The sequence below is a fragment of the Ceratotherium simum genome, chromosome 11 (genome assembly GCF_057802395.1).
Source record: "Ceratotherium simum simum isolate JZ-2026a chromosome 11, ASM5780239v1, whole genome shotgun sequence".
NCBI classification, from domain to species: domain Eukaryota; kingdom Metazoa; phylum Chordata; class Mammalia; order Perissodactyla; family Rhinocerotidae; genus Ceratotherium; species Ceratotherium simum.
Window position 1 is genome coordinate 55,668,620 of NC_141910.1, and position 20,166 is coordinate 55,688,785.

Genomic DNA, 20,166 nt, shown 5'->3' on the forward strand with positions numbered 1-20,166 from the left:
TGGAAAACAATTGAGGTGAGTCCTATGACTGCCCGAGCCTACTCCCTAGAGAAAATTTCCAGGCTGCAGCATGGGGAAAGGGAGTCCTGGCAGAGCCTGCCATGCTCCCTGAGTTGAGAGGATGCAGCTGGAAGTCTGAGATGGCCAAGGCAGCTGGAATTCACAGGGCACAATATCAGGGGAGAGCTACACAGAGAGAACACTCTGAAGATCTGCAGAGGGTTCCCTCGAGTCTGTGGCTTAGTACTGATGAGCTAATGGATATTAGGGAACTACCCAAAGCAGAGGGAAGATTCACCTGAAAAGGTTTACATGGAATAATTCCTAAAGATCACACATAGCTGGGGAAGAGGTCCTGATTCTACCAGCCAGAGTGGAAACACATCATAATTCATGTAGTCTCAGGTAGCTCACTAGAAAGCTTTTGCCTCAGTAGTAAGGTAAAATTAGCCCTCTACTAAATATTGCTCTGGTCCCACTTAACAAAAGAGTAAGAACTGAAAGGATCAAACTGTTTCAAGTATCTTAACTACTTCCCAGAACAAAGCTCAAGAATATTTATAGGCAAATCAAGGTAAAATTCACATGTCTGGCATCTAATAAAAAATTACCAGGTACACAAAGTGGCAGAAAAATATGACCTCTAATGAAAAGATAAGTCAATCAATTAAAACTAACCCCCAAATGATGTGGATGATAGAATTGACAGCCAAGAATATTAAAGTGGTTATTATAATAACTGTATTCCACATATTCAAGAAGATAGAGAAAAGACTGAACATGTTAGAGATATGAAAGATATAAAAAAGGTCCAAAGTGAACTTCTAGAGATGAAAACAGCAATGTCTGAGATGAAAAATACACTAGATAAAATTAACAGACCGGACATTGAAAAGAAAAGATTAGTGAACCTGAAGCTATAGCAACAGAAACTATCCAAAATGAAATACGCAGAGAAAAAATGATTGACCTTGCATCCCCCAAAAACCTCTAAGCCCAATCAGTGAGCTACGGGACAACTTCAAGTGGCCTACTGTATGTGTAATTCGAGTCTCTGAAGGAGACGAGGGGGGTGGTGACAGAAAAAAATATTTGAAGAAATAATGGCCAATATTATTCCAAATTTGATGAAAATTACACATCCATTAATCAAGAATCTCACTGAACCCCAAGCACAAGAACTATGAAGAAAATCACACAAAGGATATCATAATTGAATTGCTTAAAACCAGTGATAAAGAGAATAATCTTAAAAGCAGCCAGAGAGGGAAAAAAAAATCAATTAAGTACAGAGGAAAAAAGATAAAATGACAGCAGATATATCATCAGAAATACTGCAGTGGAGCATCATCTTTAAAGTACTGAAAGCTAAAAATGCCAATCTAGAATTCAGGGAAAAGAACTTTCAAAGATGAAGGTGAAACAAAAACTTTTCAGACATACAAAAACTGCAAGAATTCATCACCAGCAGACCTGCACCATAAAAAATGTTAAGTGAAGACCTTCAGATGGAAGGAAAATGATACCAGATGGAAATTTAGATCTACACAAAGGAATGAACAACACAGGAAATAACTATATGGGTAAATATAAAAGGCTTCTTATTTAAATTTAAAAAATATATAATTGTTTAAAGTAAAAGTTCTAACAATATATTGTGGGGTATATAACATATGTAGACATAACATGGATGACAATAATAGCACAGGAGGAGAGAAATGGAAATAAACTCTTGTGAGGCTCTTATATTATATATGAGATGATATAATATCACTTGAAGGTAAACAGTGATAAGTTAAAGATGTATACTATAAACCCTAAAGCAACCACTAAAATAACAAAACAGAGTTATATATAGTTAATAAGCCAACAAAGGAGATAAAACGAATTAAAATATTTAATTAAACCAAGAAAAAGCAAGAGATGGGACAAAGAGAAAACAAGATGAAAGATTTAAATCCAACCATATCAATAATCACATTAAATGTAAATGGGCTACCCACTCCAATTAAAAGGCAGAGATTGTCAAATTGAATAAAAAAGCAAGCCCTAACCTATAAGAAATATACTTTCTTTTTTTTTATTGGGAAATTTTTGTTGTACATTATTGTTTATCAGTCACCATATAAGTGCATCCCTCCACACCTTGTGCCCACCCCCTATCCCCCTAGCCCCTGGTAAGCACCAAACAGTTCTATCTGTCTGTGTGTTGGTTTATCTTCCACATACGAGTGAAATCATGCACTGTGAAATACACTTTAACTGTAATATTCTTTTACCTAACTCATTATATTTTTTGTTATTTTGTTTTAATCTACTGAAGATAGTGAAAAATTCTAATATCTGAATAACAACAAGAAACAATCCTTTTTAATTCTTTTATTTTGCTATAAGATATGGATCACTAAGTTGTTGGTTTTTTCCCTGCTAACCTCCTTAGGCTTACTATATAATACCTGAAGAATAGGGATTTTTTAAAAAAAATTCACATCAAAAAGAAATTCTAGGGGCCAGCCCAGTAGGATAGTGGTTAAGTTTGCGCACTCTGCTTCTGGCAGCCCGGGGTTTGCAGGTTCGGATCCTGCGAGCAGACCTACACACTGCTTATAAGGCATGCTGTGGCAGGCGTCCCACATAAAGTCAAGGAAGATGGGCACAGATGTTAGCCCAGGGCCAATCTTCCTCAGCAAAAAAGAGGAAGATTGGCAACAGGTGTTATCTCAAGGCTAATCTTCCTCACACACAAAAAAGAAATTCTATAAAAAAGCTACTCAGTGTTTACATGTCTTTAAGACTTGCTATAAATTATGGCTACGTGATCATAGCCTAGTCACCATAGTCTACTTTGTGGTTGCTGATAATGAGAATAGTAATTACAGGGAGTTAACTCCAATGATCTTAAATATCACTTTGAATTTAGTTATTCTCTCCTTAAAAATCTTCAGGAGGCTCCAGGATAAACTCTAAACATACAGATGGTCTACAACACACCTAAAAAGTTTACCATATAAATTCTGTTCTAAATATAATATGAATATCCCCTTAACATTCATTAGGCTTCTCAACTTCTATTCCTGCCTAGGTCATGCTGTGATAACCAGTCTTAAAGATTTTTATTTATTTGTTTTTTCCCCCCAAAGCCCCAGTAGATAGTTGTGTGTCATAGCTGCACATCCTTCTAGTTGCTGTATGTGGGACGCGGCCTCAGCATGGCCAGAGAAGCAGCGCGTCGGTGCGAGCCCGGGATCCGAACCCGGGTCGCCAGCAGTGGAGCGCGCTCACTTAACCACCAAGCCACGGGGCCGGCCTGTGATAACCAGTCTTGAATGTTCTTTTCTATTCTCTTTCTTTAGGCAAATTTTCCATGAAGGCTTTCCTAATCAGGCCCTTTTTCCTTTAAACCCTCAGTAGTTAACTGTATAGACCCCTAATCTGACATAAATACGTATAGTCCTAGGGGTGGTCCATCTCTTTCAAAGCTGTTTTGTCCTGTTATTCAACTGATCCTTTGTTCATGTTGTGTCTCTCCAACTTGTAATATTATCTCCCACAGGTCTATCTTTGCACACAGTAACTACTGAATAAATATTTGTTGAACCGAAAGGGAGAAATGAAGAAAATGTGTTCAGAATGTAAAGAGGTAACTTCCAAGCTAATGTATTATATGTATCATTTTACAATAAATCTAAAACACTAAAATCTCACGAGACTAAAATCTTATAAGATCTGTCAAAATTTCCATTGTATATCTTAAGGGATAGCAATTATCAAAAGATAGTGGGAAAGAATAAAGAAGTATGGTTATTTTTGACAAGTAACTATGAACATACCTGATTTTCCTTGGAATAATGAACTGTGGTGTGGTGTGGTGTTGGTATGTAGCAAGTGTGCCAGTTATGTCACTTACCTGCTCAGGGCACACAGTGTTCATTCCTGGCATCTGCAAAGAGCTCATTTGCATCTGGCCCATCAGTGGGTTCATGTTCTGAACATTTGTGTTTCCACCTGCCATGGATACGGTGATGCTCATATTGTTGTACACTCCTGGCTGTGCAGGTGTGGGCTGGTTCTGGACAGCTTGACTGAACACACTGTTAACTCAAAAACAATTCTGATTATATCCACTGATCATGAACACGGGGATAATGTGACTGGACTCTGTTTCTTAATTATTAGATAGAATTCCAAAGAAAATATTTTACATTCTTAAGTTCATGTAAGACTTTACCTTATTACAATATATAAGGATTGAGTATAATTCAGATGCATTTTGAACTCTGCCCAAGGGGCTTAATAACTAAAAAGAGTTCATTTTAAGTTATAATTATCCGGCCTAATATCAGAGTTGTTAAGCTCCAATTATCTGAATAATTAAGAAAGGTCGTTTTCCACAAAAGTAAATCTTCTAGTTTACCCATTTAACCATCAAAATCATTCTGAAATTTATTACACTATTTTATCTTCTTAAACAGAGACTATCCTATTTAAACAGAGTGCCTGGTATATATATTAATTCTTAATAAATGTTCATTGAATGAATTAACAAAGGAATGAATGATTCAAAGGTAGCATTCTTATATTGTGATTGCTTGTACATCTCTTACACTTAACACTTGAGGGGAATGATGATATCTTGTTCCACTTGTTCCTTGTCTCTAGTAATAAGTGACATATAGCAGGTACTCCGTAAATATCTGATGAATGAATGAATTATGGATATGGGTTATTACTCAGTGCTGTGAACTGATGAGGTTCAGATTGCTTTTTATGTATAGATTTTACTATATCTACACCAATGTTTTTCGAAGTGTAGTCCAGAGACCATCTGCAAGAGATTTCCCTGGAACTTGTTGAAATTGAGACTCCCAGGCCTTATGCTAGCCCTAGTGAATCATATTTTCTGGGAGTGGGTAGAGAAAGCTGCATTTCCAACTATTTATGCACATTAAAATTTGAGAGTCTGTATTCAATGTCCTATAGGTTGCTATCACTTCTCAGGGTTTCAGCTTCTGCTGGTTTCAATATGCTATAAACTAAGACGAAACCAGATGTATATAACCAGATATTTTTATTTGGCAAATTTAATGTTTTTAAAGACATCAAAGGTCTTCTCAGGGCTGAAGACAGCTTCATGTCTTTTCTAGGAAGCAAAATGCAAGGGCAGCTATGTTTTTCAGAGAGCTTGTTTTACTGACTTCCTTCTTCATGGCTAAGTTCTGGGCTGCTGTTATACCAAAAATCTCAAATGTGAAACCAGTTTCTATTAATAGGCAGAATAGTATGGAATAAACTCCAAGTAAATCCAATTTGAAACTTTATAAATGAACTCTCCAAATTCTCAGTGATACAGATATATACATCTAAAGGAAAATATGAATTGTGTCTTTTTTTAAGTTCTACAAAACACCAAATATTTTATGATCATCAATTCTTAAACAATAAGCTGCTGGTAAAATTCTACCTATTTTAATGTTAAATCTGGAGAATTTGATTTCAAAAATTATTTACCCCATCAATGGCTTATCTATTCCTTGCTAGCTCTTAGGGGGAAAGCAGGATGTACTGACATTTATCGCTTCTGGTAAATTAAGATAATCATACTAAAATTAACAGGCTGAGAAACAGCCTATTCATCATGTCTGAAGAAAGTAGCAAATTTTCTAAGTAATTATAAAACACAAATGCTCAAAGAAAATTATATGCCTAGGAAATGGTCAATAAGGCATCTGTGGACCATTAATGTCTGCACAGTGTGTACACTTGTGAGGCAGTGTCCCCACAACTACAGGTAAGAAAAAACCTAATAGTCTGTTGCCCATTTTCTAATGAGAACATTTTTGCCTTAGACAATGCTCATTTGTCAATTGATACATAGATCATCACCGCGGAGGCGCAGGGCTATGTAAGTCAACGCACGCAGAAGCTTCAAGGACTGCAAGGATGTCATACTTAGTGAAAAGTTTAAGATTTAATTTCCTTTCAAATTTATATTTGGGACTGTATATTAGCTTAAGTTCTTTCAAAGTGCTCTTGCCAATAGTTCCATTTTAGTCTCTTCCATCAAAGGAAGAAGACCAAGCCCCTCTGCAGCATCACTTGCTGTTCCGGTTCTGCAGTGGACTGGGGGGTTCACTGGCACCTTAGGCCCAGTGCTCGAAGGACCATCGTTGCTTTCCTGGTGGGTCTTGTGGCAGTTATCACAGTTTCCTTAGGCTAGCACCAGGTATTTGATTTCCCCCTAAATCATCGGGGGAAGAGGGAAAGATTAAGACTTTGGCCTAAAGTGGGTTCCATAGATACTACAGGTATTAACAAGCAGGGAGGAGTTCCTAGTCAAATAAGTCTGAGAAACAAAGGGTTAAACAACAGGGCTCATTGGCCTTTAAAATGCTAATTAGCACTAGGACTCTCCCTAGTGACTAGTGTTACACAGAAATACTGCCTTGTTCCACCACAAGTAGGTTTGGCTTAACCCTTTATTTCTCTTGCCACCAGAGAGATAATGAAGAAGAATCACATTACACTGTCTCTGAACTCTCTTACATCATTCTACTTAGTGATTCTTTGTTTCAGGATTTAACTTCTCTGACTTACTCCTGTCACCAACTTGACAGCAGGGGCTGTTCTCCCCCGTTTCTTGTGGTATCTTTCACTGTGCAAAGAGACAGTGAGTGGTCACAAAATATACGCTGCCTGTGCTGACTAATAAGCTTCTACACATGAGCCAAACACGTAATGTGAATGTTAGAAGAGTTGGTGATAATTATTCTCTTTTCTCAAATGATTTGGGAAAATCAAAGTTTACAGAAACTACTAAAGTACAACAAAAGCTCGTCCATATTTGATTCTGAATCCAAGAAGTGACTTAGGAATAGGAATCTTTGCACTCATCCGTTCAACAGATGTATATTAAGTGCTTACATGTTCTAGAGGATGGACATGCAGAAGTAAATGAAAACAAAGTCCTTGCTCTTATGATGCTCGTATTCTAGTTGAAGGAGAGAGACCATAAATAAACAGACGAACACACAATATGTCAGATGTTAAGCACTATGAAGAGAAATCAAGAAGGGAAAGGAGGGACCGGGGGTAGGAAATGGTGTTGTTTTAGAAATGATTGTCAGGGAAGTTGAATACGGTGACATTCAATATCTACGTCTAATAAGGTGACATTTAAGGAGACACTCGAAGTGTGAGAGAGGAAAATATGTGGCTACTGAGAGAAGAACATTCCAGCAGAGGGATTAAAAAATGCAAAGGCCCTGAGTTTGCAATGTACTTGGCACATCTGACAAACAGAAGAATAAACAGTAGCCAGTGTGGCAAAGTGAGTGATGAGAATAGCAGACGAGGTCACAGAGGTATCCAGGAGCAAGATTATGTAGGGCTTTATAGGCCTTATAGTGTATTGTGAGTAAGCTGGAGAGTTTTGAGTAAATAAGTGACATACCGCCTCATGTTTTAAAAGCATCACTCTGGCTACCATGTAGAGATTAAACTGGTGGAGGAAGGGTGGAAGCAGGGAGATGGGAGGCTACTGCAGTGGTCCAGGAAAAAGATGATGGTGGCTTGCACTGAAGTGTACAAGTAGAACAGGTAAGAGTGAGAGCTGCTAAGAAGCTGACATGATTTGCTGATATGTTTGATGTGGGATGTGAGAGAAGGAAAAAAGGTTTTTCTTCTGAATAATTGGAAGAATTAGAGTTGTCATTTACTGAGATGGGGAAAAATAGGAGAGGAATGGGTTTTGGGGAGAATATCACTTTAGTTTTTGTCATGTTAAGTTTGAGAAGCCTATTATACTTCCAAGTGGAGATGTCTACGAGGCAGTTGGAGATACAGTATGGTATTCAGGGGAGAAGTCTGGGCTGGAGATTTAAATCTGAGAGTCACAAGCATAGAGATAGGCATTCACAGTGGTAAGACTGGGTGATAAAACAAGGAGTTAGGCATTCACAGTGATAAGACTGGGTGATAGAACAAGGGAATGAGTAGATATAGGGAAGAAGAGGTTCTAGAATGAACTCTGAGGCGCTGAAATGGAGGTCAGGGAGACGAGGAAGACCCAGCAGAGTAGACTGAGAGATAAGAAGAGAGTCACCTGTCTCAAGAGAGAAAGTTGTTCCAGAAACCAAATGAAGAAAAAGCCTCAAGAAAGAATAAGTGATCAAATATGTCAAATGTTACCAATGATCATTGCATTTGGTACCGTGATCACCACATCGGGCACTGTAAAGGACAAAACGACCTTGACAAGAATACTTGTGCTGGAGTGGTGGGGATGGAAGCCTGACTGGTTCAACAAGGGACGGGAGGAGAGGAAGTGGTAGAGTACAGTCTTTTAAGGAATTGAACTATAAAGGGGAGCAGACCTGTCAGCCTGACTGTGTTTTTTTCAAGCCACATTTAAATGCTCAGGTATAGGCATGGAGCAAGAGTTTAGCTGGATTTCATGAGGGAGCATTTTGCTAGGCACAAGCGCCCCAGAGGGAGAGCTGGGCAGGGGAGTTGAGAGTGCCTGTAAGGGGGTAATTCTAGTGACGAACCGTGGAATCTAGAGTGGGTTTAGGAAGCTGGGATTAGGAGACTAAATTCTTGCATGGTATATAGATGGTTCCACTTCCACCTAATTTACACACAGTCCTTACTGAGAGCTACACAGTTCTCTAACAGGAAGATTTCCTCTCACCTTTCAATGAACTCTAAGAGAATATGGTCTTAAGTTTTCAACTTTAACTGCCTTACTTATTATGTTGTCAGATCAAACAGCTTCCTTGTCATTAGAACGAAGACACAACTAAATTAAAATCTTTATAAAACTCCAGTAACGTGTGAAAAGTTCAGCAGCCAGGATTTGGGGGGGAAATGACTTTAGGGAGATAATTCTAAGCAAAACGAGCAAGATGAGGCCACTAAAAATCTAAAGATTCCAAGAGTTGGGTAAGGCAGAATGACCTGAGAAGCCTTAAAACCTTTGCTGCAGTTGTGACATCTTTCAAACGCACTGAGAAGAGTGAAACCTGTGTGCCCACTATTCCACTGAAGTCTATCATTTTGCCACTCTTGCTTCAGATTTTTAAGTGTTTTTATAAAGAAAGACTTTTTACAAAGTACCTATTTCTACCTCTGTCCCAGGGAAGCTCTGTTACTCATGGGAGTTGATCATATTCTTCAGGTGTGCTAGGGGTGGGATAAAAAGGTTGGGGGCTGCTAGACCACTTTTCTTTTTTTTTAACTTTATTTATTTATTTATTTATTATTCCCCCAAAGCCCCAGTAGATAGTTGTATGTCATAGCTGCACATCCTTCTAGTTGCTGTATGCGGGATGCGGCCTCAGCATGGCCGGAGAAGCGGTGCGTCAGTGTGCGCCCGGGAACCGAACCCGGGCCGCCAGCAGCGGAGCGGGCACACTTCACCGCTAAGCCACGGGGCCGGCCCTAGACCACTTTTCTGTACTGTCAACACACAAATTTGCCATAAAAATGACTTGACACTTAAAGGATTTAAAAATCTTTTTTTTTTTTCCGATAACATAAAATTCAGTTCCTTGAATTTGCAAATAAATGGCAGTAGCCAATAACCTTCTACTTAGACTGTGAAGGCATAGCTGTTGTTCTGTGCTGCAGACTATCAGGGATGCTCATATATAAAAACCGCCCCCTTACTTGTTGTTTCCCATTGCTCCTTGCTGCCAGGCCTTCATGTCTGGTGACTGGTACCCAGAAGCAGGTGGAGTTTGCTGGAGCAGAGAGCTCTGAGGAGGAGGGATTGGCATCGGCACCATGGAGCTCCCAGGGCTTAGAGATGGAGCAAAGTTGGCCTCACCTTGGGGAACCATTCCTGCAAATTGACACAAATTAATTTATGTGAATACACTATAAATTTATTAACCCTATAAAAGAAAAATCCCCATAAAGATCTGTCAATATATCTTAAAATATCCTTTTCAACAGAGTAGGAAAAATATTCCAGTCTCTTATAAACGAGGCAGAAAATTTCTGTATAAACAGAAAGATGAATAAATGCATAAAATAAGTATGGAAGAATCCTTTCCATTCACTAAGATGTTGATTTGGGTACCAGGATTCTGCATAATTTGTTTTTTTGCTTACATGAATTTTTAAGTGTAAAAAACATATATCAAAATACTTGGGGCCGGCCCGATGGCGCAAGCGGTTAAGTGCGGGCGCTCGGCTGTGGCGGCCCGAGGTTCGCCGGTTCGGATCCCGGGCGCCCACCGACACACTGCTTGTCAAGCCATGCTGTGGCAGCGTTCCATATAAAGTAGAGAAGATGGGAATGGATGTTAGCCCAGGGCCAGTCTTTCTCAGCAAATAAAGAGGAGGATTGGCAGATGTTAGCTCAGGGCTGATCTTCCTCACACACACACACAAAAATACTTGACGGATTACTTGTGTATTAAATTGAAAATGGAAAAAGGTAAAAACAAAAAACAAAAAAAACCCACGTATGAAACGAAGAATGAGAAAGTTTTGCTGGCCACTCCTCCTCAGTTGTCTTTGTGGGCTCTTCCTCTCTTCTGTCATTTTTTTTTTTAAGCTTTATTGAGATATAACCTACCCAGCATCAAATTCACCCATTGAACTGCACAATTCAATGATTTTTAGCAAATTTATAGAGTTGTGTAACCATCACCACAATCCAGTTTAGACATTTTCATCATCCCCAAATTTCCCTGTGCCCATCGGCAGTCAATCCCCACTCCCACTTCTAACCTCAAGCAACCACTGATCTGCTTTCTGTCTCTACAGATTTGCCCTTTTTTGGAAATTTCATATAAGCGTAATCACATGTGGTCCTTTATACCTGGCTTCTTTCACTTTGCATAATGTTTTTGAGTTTCAACCACTCTGTAGCATCTCTTAGTAGTTCGTTCCTTTTTACTCAGGATAGTGCTTATTAGCAGCCATTGATATAACTACTTGAAAATCAATTGACCACAAAAGTAGGGGTTTATTTCTAGATTTTTCATTCTTTTGTAGTGACCTATATGTCTATACTTCTATCAATACCTCATTGTCTTGATTGTTGTAATTGTGGTAATTTTTGAAATTGGGTAGTAATCCAACTTTGTTTTTCTTTTTCAAAATTGTTTTTGCTTCTCTAGGTCCTTTGCATTTCCATAGAAATTTTGCATTTCCAAGGAGAAGCTTGTCAATTTCTCCAAAAAGCACGCTGACATTTTGATAGGGATTGCATTGAATTATAAGATCAATTTGGAGTGAATTACCATCATTTTAGTCGTTTTCTCTCTGATTTCATTTTAGTTTCTATTGTTATATCTTCAAGTTCACTAATTTTTTTCTTCCGTAATGTCTAATCTGCTTCTTATCCCTTCCAGTGTATTTTTCATCTCAGCCACTGTAGTTTTCATTTCGGTTTTGTTTATATCTTCTCTACCTCTCTACCTCTACTTAACATGTTCAAGCTTTCCTCTAGCTTCTTGAACATAAAGAATAAATGTATAATTATAATTGTTTTAATGTCCCTGTCTACTAATTCTATCATGTGTGTAATTTCCGGGCTGGTTTTGATGGACTAATTTTCTCCTCATTATGGGTTGTATTTTCCTGCTTCTTTGCATGCCCGGTAATTTTTAAAATAAGATTCTAGACCTTGTGAATTTTACCTTGTTAGGTGCTATATTTTTAAAATTCCTTTAAATATTTTTGATCTTTGCCTGTGTTGTGGTTAGGTTACACGGAAACAGTTTAATTCTTTGGGGTCTTGTGCCTAATGAGACAACAACAGGGTTTAGTCTATGACTTATTTTGCCCCACTACTGAGGCAAAACCCTTCTGAGTATTCTACCTGACACCTTATGAATTATGAGGTTTTCTATTCTGGCTGGTGGGAAGAGGAACTGGCCCTGTGTGAACTCTGAAAATTGTGCCCTCTAATCTTTTCAGGTGCTTTTTCTTGGCCTTGGTTTACACACACACACACACACACACACACACACACACACACACACCCAGTTCCCAGCTGAAGACCTGAGTGAGACCCTCTACATATCCTCGTAGCTCTCTCTGTGTGGCTGGCTCTCTCCTGGTACTGTGCCCACAGACCTCTAGTGGCTGGCTCTCTCCTGGTACTGTGCCCAGAGACCTCTAGCTGCCTTGATTTTCCAGGACTCCCAGCTCCACTGCCTCAACTCAGGGAAATCGGCCTCCTGTTGAATTTCCCCTCCCTGCAGCACAGTCTGGACAATTTCGAGAACTGTTGTTTAATGTACTTTGATTTTTTGTTTGTTTCAGATAGGGGAATAAATTTGGTCCGTTACTCCATCTCGGGCAAAAGTGGAAGTCTATAATGATATAAAAGAGTAAAAACGAGTTTCTTTTTATAAAAGTTTTCTGTTATGCTAGCACTCTGTATTCTTTTTCTTCTTTTCCTGACAAAATATATTTCACAGTTAAATACTTTTGAGGTAGAAAATGTTATAAAGATGTGGAAAAAAGAATGCCATAATTTGAATACCCAGAATTTAGCACAATTCCTTCAAATCTTCATACCACATTAACCAGAGATGTAGTTTATTTATTTAGGTTTATTTTTTATAGGCTACAATTTAAAAAATATTTTAAATTTTCTGGGAAAGTTGAGCCAATTGTAGACTTTCTCTACACTGTTTTCTTTCACTATGTTTAACTACCATTGGTAAAGATTATATAAATAAAGCTACATATTTTCTCCTTGCTGCTTCGTCTGTATGTAATTTAATCTCTGGTAAATAATTTTGACTTAAAATATATAGAGAAATTTGTTTTCTCATTTATGACTCTAGAGGGTGGGTTTTTTCCCCCATCATCTTCATTTATACATTGACTGTCTTTGCATTAATTTTCCATTTTAAATTTTAACAACTTTGGTTATGATCCTTAAAAAAAAACTTGTCTGTTTCAAATGCATTTTTAACCTTATTTATGATGAAATAATTTCTCTCTGAAAATATATATATGTAAGTGGGGGAAAAGATACTTATCATATTCTGGATACTATATCCTGTGGCATCAAAGTTAAACAATAAATAAGAGCCTCCAAGTACATTGGCATGCTTTTGACATTTCTTTCTGGCCTCATCTCCCATTCTAACAGCCCAAGTTTTCCTTATCAGATGACCTAGTTTTAATAGAAGGAAGCGGCCTGTGAATAATGAATTGGAGGAGTAGTTACAGTTCTGGTCCCAGTTCTGCCACTATATTAGACCTTGGATTCCTTGGACTAGACAATCTAGTTCCTTCTAGTTTAAAAATTCTACAGTTATATCTTTGCCTAGATTATATTAAGTCTCCCTGCTGGACCATAAATAGCCTCATGGCCATTTGGCAGCAGCAACTAGAATTAGGATTCATCCTTCCACTCATTTATCTCTTCAAAGATTTGTTGAGCATCAACTTACTGCCAGACCACTGTGCTAAGCACTTGAGAAACAAAGATGAAAAAGGTCACACTTTGCTCATGCAAGGTAGATGTTGTCCAAAAAGAAAGGCAGCTAGGTTAACAAACGGCTATAAGACAGGATGGTGAGAGCTTATGACTGGGAGTGTCAGGGAAGGCTTCCCAGAGGAGACACCTTTGAGAGGAAGGAGGAACAGAAGGAGACAAGTGATGGAAGGATATTTTAGACAGAGGGTACAGGATGCACAAAGGCCTAGAAGTATAAGAGAGCAAGGTATGTACTCTTTCTTGGAACTTGAGAAGTTCGTTATATCTGTAACATTGAGATATGAAGGGAAGGGGAAGTGGAGTTGATGAGATTAGCTTTGGAAAAGTTGCGTTTGGGGTGCTGGTGGAAAATTCAAGTATGTCTGTCCAGTAGGCAGCTGTACATATAAGCTGAGACATCTGGTTTAGAGATAGAGAACAGAGCCATTAGCATGAAAAGGTCACTGAAGCCACAGGAGTAGATGAGATCACTCAGGAGGAGTGGGTGGAGTAGCATGTTTACTGTAGTTCACAGAAGAGGGAACTCTGGACTAGCTTCAAGGAATTCATGAAGCGGGTACAAAATTTTTAAAAAATTTCTCTCACGTTTACTTTGAATATAGCCTTAATATAAAATAAATTTTAAATATCTAATTCTGTTCTTGTGCACTCATCATGATGGCATGATAGTCTAGAAAAATTTTATGTTTTCCGAAATAAAAGAAAGCATACTCAGCCCTTACTATCAGCTACATGTTCCTTCATTTACTTTGGGCTTATAATAAGCTGAGAGATGCCAAAGCAAAGGACTAAAGCAAAGCTACTGTATTCATCCTTTGGTTTTACCGTCATCAATTAACACGGTGATCAGCAAACTTTTTCCACAAAGGGCCAGACAGTAAATGTTTTCAGTTTTGTGAGCCATAAGGTTTCTGTAACAACTACTCAACTCTGTTGTGTAAAACCAGCCACAGACAATACATAAACTAATGAACGTGGCTGTGATCCAATAAAACTTTATTTACAAAAACGTGGTGGCTTTTTTTTTTTTTTTTTTTTGGAGAAGGCTTGATTTGAAAGGTTGGAACTTTCCCAGAACTTGAATTTGTATCAACACAAAGCCTGGTCTTGAAGCCTTCTAGCAGGCTGCTAATCATCCTGGAGTAAGTTTATTAGAGCAGTGGAAGAAATACAAAATTTCATACCTTTAAATGGTCTTATGCTCACCAGAAAAACTAACAAATTTTCCCTCTATTATTTTGAAACAGTTCATGGAAGAACTGAAAGCTCTGCCATTTCATTTCAGTCTGCAACCAGATGTAACTACCGCTCTCTTCACTGTACCCAGCTTCTAAGTTTTGTTTGTTGTATGAATGCTGACTCTATCACAAAAAATTCTTGTTTTGTGAAAAGTATTTTTTGTCAATTAAAATTTGGACTGGAAGAAAAATCCAGGAGCCAGATAGAGCACTTATGATGGGGGGCAACACATCCAGTTATACTGCCCGGTGAAGAAGTAAGCTTCACCCACTCACTGTCTCAATCGCCATGCTCCATACTGACTTGCAATAGATCACAGACAGCAATGAAAGAAATCTTGGCAACTTCATTGGAAATGTGTCTTTGAAACACTGCCTTTCCAGGTGGCTTTGGGAAGGAACATGAGCAGGATAGGAAGTTCTTTCTTGGCTTTCCAGAGAAGGATGTTAAAGAGCATGACTGAAAACTGACAGAAGTATTATTATTATTTTTTTTGTGAGATCAGCCCTGTGCTAACATCTGCCAATCCTCCTCTTTTTGCTGAGGAAGACTGGCCCTGGGCTAACATCCATGCCCATCTTCCTCCACTTTATATGGGACGCTGCCACAGCATGGCTTGCCAAGCAGTGTGTTGGTGTGCACTCGGAATCCGAACCCGCAAATCCTGGGCCGCCGCAGCGGAGCACACGCACTTAACCACTTGCGCCACTGGGCCAACCCCTAGAAGTATTATTTTTATTTTATTTTTTAAAAAAAGAATCCTTGGGGAATTTATTAATGTTTGGCTTACTTGTAGTTAGTTTTTTTTCCCCCAATGAAAGAGATAAATCTTTTGGTTTAATAAGGCTCTGCAATTAATATCATGAATGCTACTAAGAATCTATTTGCTATTTTGGCTAAGTTGTCATTTTGGAAGACGACTGGGGAAACAGATAACTATCCAAGTCTTCTAACGTTGGAGGAAGTACTTCTGCAGGCTAGAATAAAGTGAAAAAGGCTTGTCAAATTCTCTACATACAGAAATCATAAGACACATGAAAATACAACTCTTTTGAAGGTCACTTCTATTCAATCTTATAATTAAAATATGGATTTATAATCCTTTTCTTGCCCACACAGATAGTGTCAGTGATAGAAACCAGCCAAAGATGACTTCATTGTCTTGAGGACAAAGGAACTGATGTGGCATAATTTTGATTAAAATGTCTTAGAGAATTCTGGTGCTCTCTGACACAAGATACTTAATTTAATAGTCAAAGGATTTTAGCACTTGTTGCCATCAGAATGAAAAGTATAAATTGATTTGGCTGTCAAAGCTGATAAGCATACTGCCATGTCAAAAATCTCTATATAACTTCAACATTTTATTAAAGTCAAAGTAGCTTTCTCATTGAAAACCATTTTTAAGCAGCCTTAAAATTTACTTTTTCTTTCATAAAAATCAAAGGATTTATTTCAATTTTTTTCCAGGAATTTGCCATTAATTTTGCATCAACATTTAATTAAACATGGTGGATTAATCAAATGTGTTTTATTGCCACTATCTATTAGAATCTCAAAGTGATAGAAGAAAAATTTTAAAAGATATCATCACCTAGGACAAAGAGAATAGAAGAGAGACAGTGCAAATGAGAGAGTAAAAAAGAACAATCCTTTTGGAGGCCAGAAAGTGTGCTGCAGAGGAACAGCTTACAACCTAAGCAGCTAAGAGCAGTGACACGAATGAGAAGCCTGAGATACTTTGGGAAGATTGATTATCCTTATGTAAACTAACAAAAACAAAATCTCCAATGTAATGAAAAAATTGTAAGCAAATTTGAGTTAATGTATTTAAATCCATTGTCTGCAGTGAACTTGCATTAGATTCTTATGGGATCCATGAGAGAAAGTAAGAAACTGTGCTTTGCACACAAAATGTTACAAATTTTAGAGTCAGACAGGTCCTTATAGATCCTCCAGTTTAATCGTCTTAGCTATCAAAGAGAGATACACCCCAAACCATCCAAAAATTTAGTGGCAAGAGCTGAGTCTGGACCCTGGATCTCCTGACTCTCACGTCAGTGTTTTTCTCCTTCAGCACACTGCCTCAATGTCAGTGACCTAAAACACATATGAAGAGAGACCTGAGCCTGTCTGTAGTACGTATAAAAGCAACATAAAGTTGTGATCCTCATACCTGATCCTGGATACTGGAAGACATTCTGCTGCATCTGAGGATTGATTCCAGTGCCAAATTGTCCTCCCATGTTTCCTGTCATGCCTCTGTTCACCATGCTGTTGCGGTTGGCCAAAGTTGCCTCAGGATTTGCTGCCAGTTGTGAAAACGGGCTGGTAGAAGTAGGTGGGGTTCCTGGATTTGTACCATAGTTTGGTGGGTAGGGGAATTGCTGTGGAGCACCCTGAGGAAGACGGGGGTTCCCCATTTGAACTGGCAGTCCAGATGAGGGAGGGAGGTTGTTCCCAAAGCTTTGTTGCCTCATGAGCATGGCTCTTTGCTGCTGTATTAGCTGCCTCTGTCGGTGCTGTTGACTGTACAACTCCCGCTGGCGCTGTGCCAACATCTGGGCATTCAGGGGTGGCTGCAAGAGAGGAAAAAATCCTCACATTAATATATTATAATCACTACTTATCTTGGAAAGCTTACAGGATAAAGCCTAGAAGTTTGTGGCAACAAAAGATGTAGCAATTATCAGTGTAAAAGGAAACTAAAACAGAAAAGGGACAAAAACCTCTTAAGTAATATCATATGAAAGAAAACGAATTAAGTACATTTTATAGATTAAAGGTAGTTGAGAAATGCTAAAACAATATCTGAACATTATAGCTGGTTAAACGCAAATTCTCAATTAAAAGTCACACAGAACTGAGAAAAGTCAAAGAAAGTATATATATTGATTAGTATTATAGGCCATGAAAACTGTTAAGAAAAACACAAAAAATAAAGAAGAGAAAGAACATGTGCTTGATGACTTCTATCTTATCTGATATTAGGTTGTTCCGACTTTTTTCCTTTTCATTTCCAAAAACTTTACTGTGTTTCTAGTATGGAGAAACTGTTTTTTCCTTTTCTCACTGAGATCATTTATTCTACTTTAAATGAATAAAATGTGATTATAGGTGATTTTAATTTTCTGCATTATACTTTTCTGTATTTTCCAAATTATCTCTATAATGAATATGCATTATCTTTACAATTAGAAAAACCTACAAACACCATTAAAAGAGGAAGAATCAGGAATCCAGGAACCAATGACAAACAAGTTATCACTTATCAATTAGAAATAAAATAATAAACAGAGATAATTGGAAACAGCTATTTTATATTATTGTTGCAGTATAAGACTACTCTAGGCATTAGAGTAAGTGTTTTAATGGCTATAATATTATGGATGAGGAAAGAAGTGGTAAAATTAGGTTGCAGTCAGTTTTTGGTCTAACTTGCAAAGCAATGTGGCATGTCATTAAAGCCTTCCTAAGAAAATGTCAATTCAGATTGAAGATCTGATTAAAGCATGCAGCTCCATTAAAATTAAACTTGCCAACTAGATATAGTCCAACCTAGAAGAAACTATGACATATGACTTTCTGATAGAAATCATCTTCATGTGAATTCCAAAAGTGGAGTCTTGTTTCCTTACTATCTAATTACCCTTGCATAAGCTAACCATTGAGATTTACAAGACAGAGAAACCCAAGTCTGGATTCATGAAGATACCAGTATCTGCTGCTCACCAGCAGTTTCTGTCAATATTTATCCCTTTGGTTAGTGTTGGCTTCCTGTATTTGCCCCAAATCTACGTAGGTCCATTTTACAGAGAAATGAAGAGTTTTGTTTGAATCTTCTCTTAAATCCCTCATCCTCCAAATATTTTTGTCAACTTGGTTAAGAAAACACAAAAAAAGTGGTTGAAGCAAAAATATTAAAATATGTGTGGAAGTTAAGTAGGGAGTGAGTACTAGATAACTCTTAGAAGGCTACCCAGTTCCTTTTATGTTTAAAGTTCTAATGGCTCAGGGTTCATATACAAGGATCATTAAAATAAATAAAAAATAGAAAATGTTGACACTCAGACTGAGCAGAGAACACAAGGTAATCAAGATAACTCAGCAATGTGACTGGGATTTGCTCAGGTGTCAGGTACTATTCACACAGCTTCACATCTTAGGCTTCTTATTACTGGTACTATTCAGTACAGCAATAACAGTGTTCTACTTAGTCATCTAGTATCTAATAGCAATGACAACAATAACAATAAAACAAAACAAAGAACTTTTGGCTTTAGATCAAATATCAGTAAGGGCTATCACAAATTGATTGTAAATTCATTCTAGAAGAAAGCTACACTACAAACGTCATTAAAAGATCAGTTCACAGACCATTTCAAAGACACTCAAGTTCAACACTTTAAGAAACAAAGCTTGGGGGGCCGGCCCGGTGGTGCAAGTGGTTAAGTGCGCGTGCTCTGCTGCGGCGGCCCGGGGTTTGCCGCTTCAGATCCCAGGCGTGCACTGACACACTGCTTGGCAAGCCATGCTGTGGCGGCGTTCCATATAAAGTGGAGGAAGATGGGCACGATGTTAGCCCAGGGCCAGTCTTCCTCAGCAAAAAAAGAGGATTGGCGGATGTTAGCACACAGCTGATCGCCTCACAACAACAACAACAAAAACACAGCTTGGGTTAAAGATGTACTAACGATGTCTGATTTTCTCACTTTACCTGAGGTGTAATTTGCTGCTGCATGCCTGACCTCATATTGATGCCAACAGGAGTGTTTGCTGCAAACTGGTTCAAGATAGCTTGCCGATTCTGGTGTATTAACTAGAGAAAAACGGAAACAATGAGATATCATAGTCCTATATACAAACATACAGCATGGCCCTTATAGAGTAACACAAACTTTTTATTGATTACTAACAAGTTTTAATATGGCAGGTTTAGTAAGATTATTTCCCATGTTTATTTGCCAAAAGGCTGGCAATTCCTAACACTTATCAAATATTTCCTGCCTACAGAACACTAAGTATGGCAGAGCACTTAAAAGCAGAACACATACACACATACATATATGTATATATACACATGTGTAAATACCTATGTGCATAAATATACATACGTGTGTGTATTCTACTTTTAAGTGCTCTGCCATATTTAGTGTTTTGCAGTGTGCATACATATATGCACACACACACACACACACAAACGTTTACCGTACTTTTTAAAACATGTTAATTCTTAGTTATTTCAGATAAGTACAATAATGGAGAGGAAAGAAGCATCAGCCCTAGGTCTTAAACTATTATGAGTAAAAAAATAAGTATACAATAGGGCATATTCTACAAAGATCTGGAAGATGAATGAAAAAGTTGAAGTACTTTTCACTTGGAGGGTGCCTGTCTGATGGGTAATTCTGGGGGAAAATCCAATGAGGTTTCATTAGCTGGAGAGAATTATGTAA

The 20,166-nt window shown here is 38.0% G+C and overlaps 1 protein-coding gene across 11 annotated transcripts in view; it reads right to left on the reverse strand.

Annotated features, from left to right (window-relative positions):
• The window catches only part of NCOA1 (nuclear receptor coactivator 1), a 232,043-nt gene that overhangs the window by 6,837 nt on the left and 205,040 nt on the right, over positions 1 to 20,166 (reverse strand). For all 11 annotated transcript variants that reach the window (XM_087437068.1, XM_087437070.1, XM_087437071.1 and 8 more), the window contains 4 exons: positions 19,428 to 19,529; positions 16,887 to 17,289; positions 9,667 to 9,841; positions 3,908 to 4,091 (listed from right to left, as the gene is read on the reverse strand). In XM_087437068.1, the coding sequence (XP_087293194.1) occupies positions 3,908 to 4,091; positions 9,667 to 9,841; positions 16,887 to 17,289; positions 19,428 to 19,529 (864 nt within the window). The remainder of the gene's footprint in view (positions 1 to 3,907; positions 4,092 to 9,666; positions 9,842 to 16,886; positions 17,290 to 19,427; positions 19,530 to 20,166) is intronic.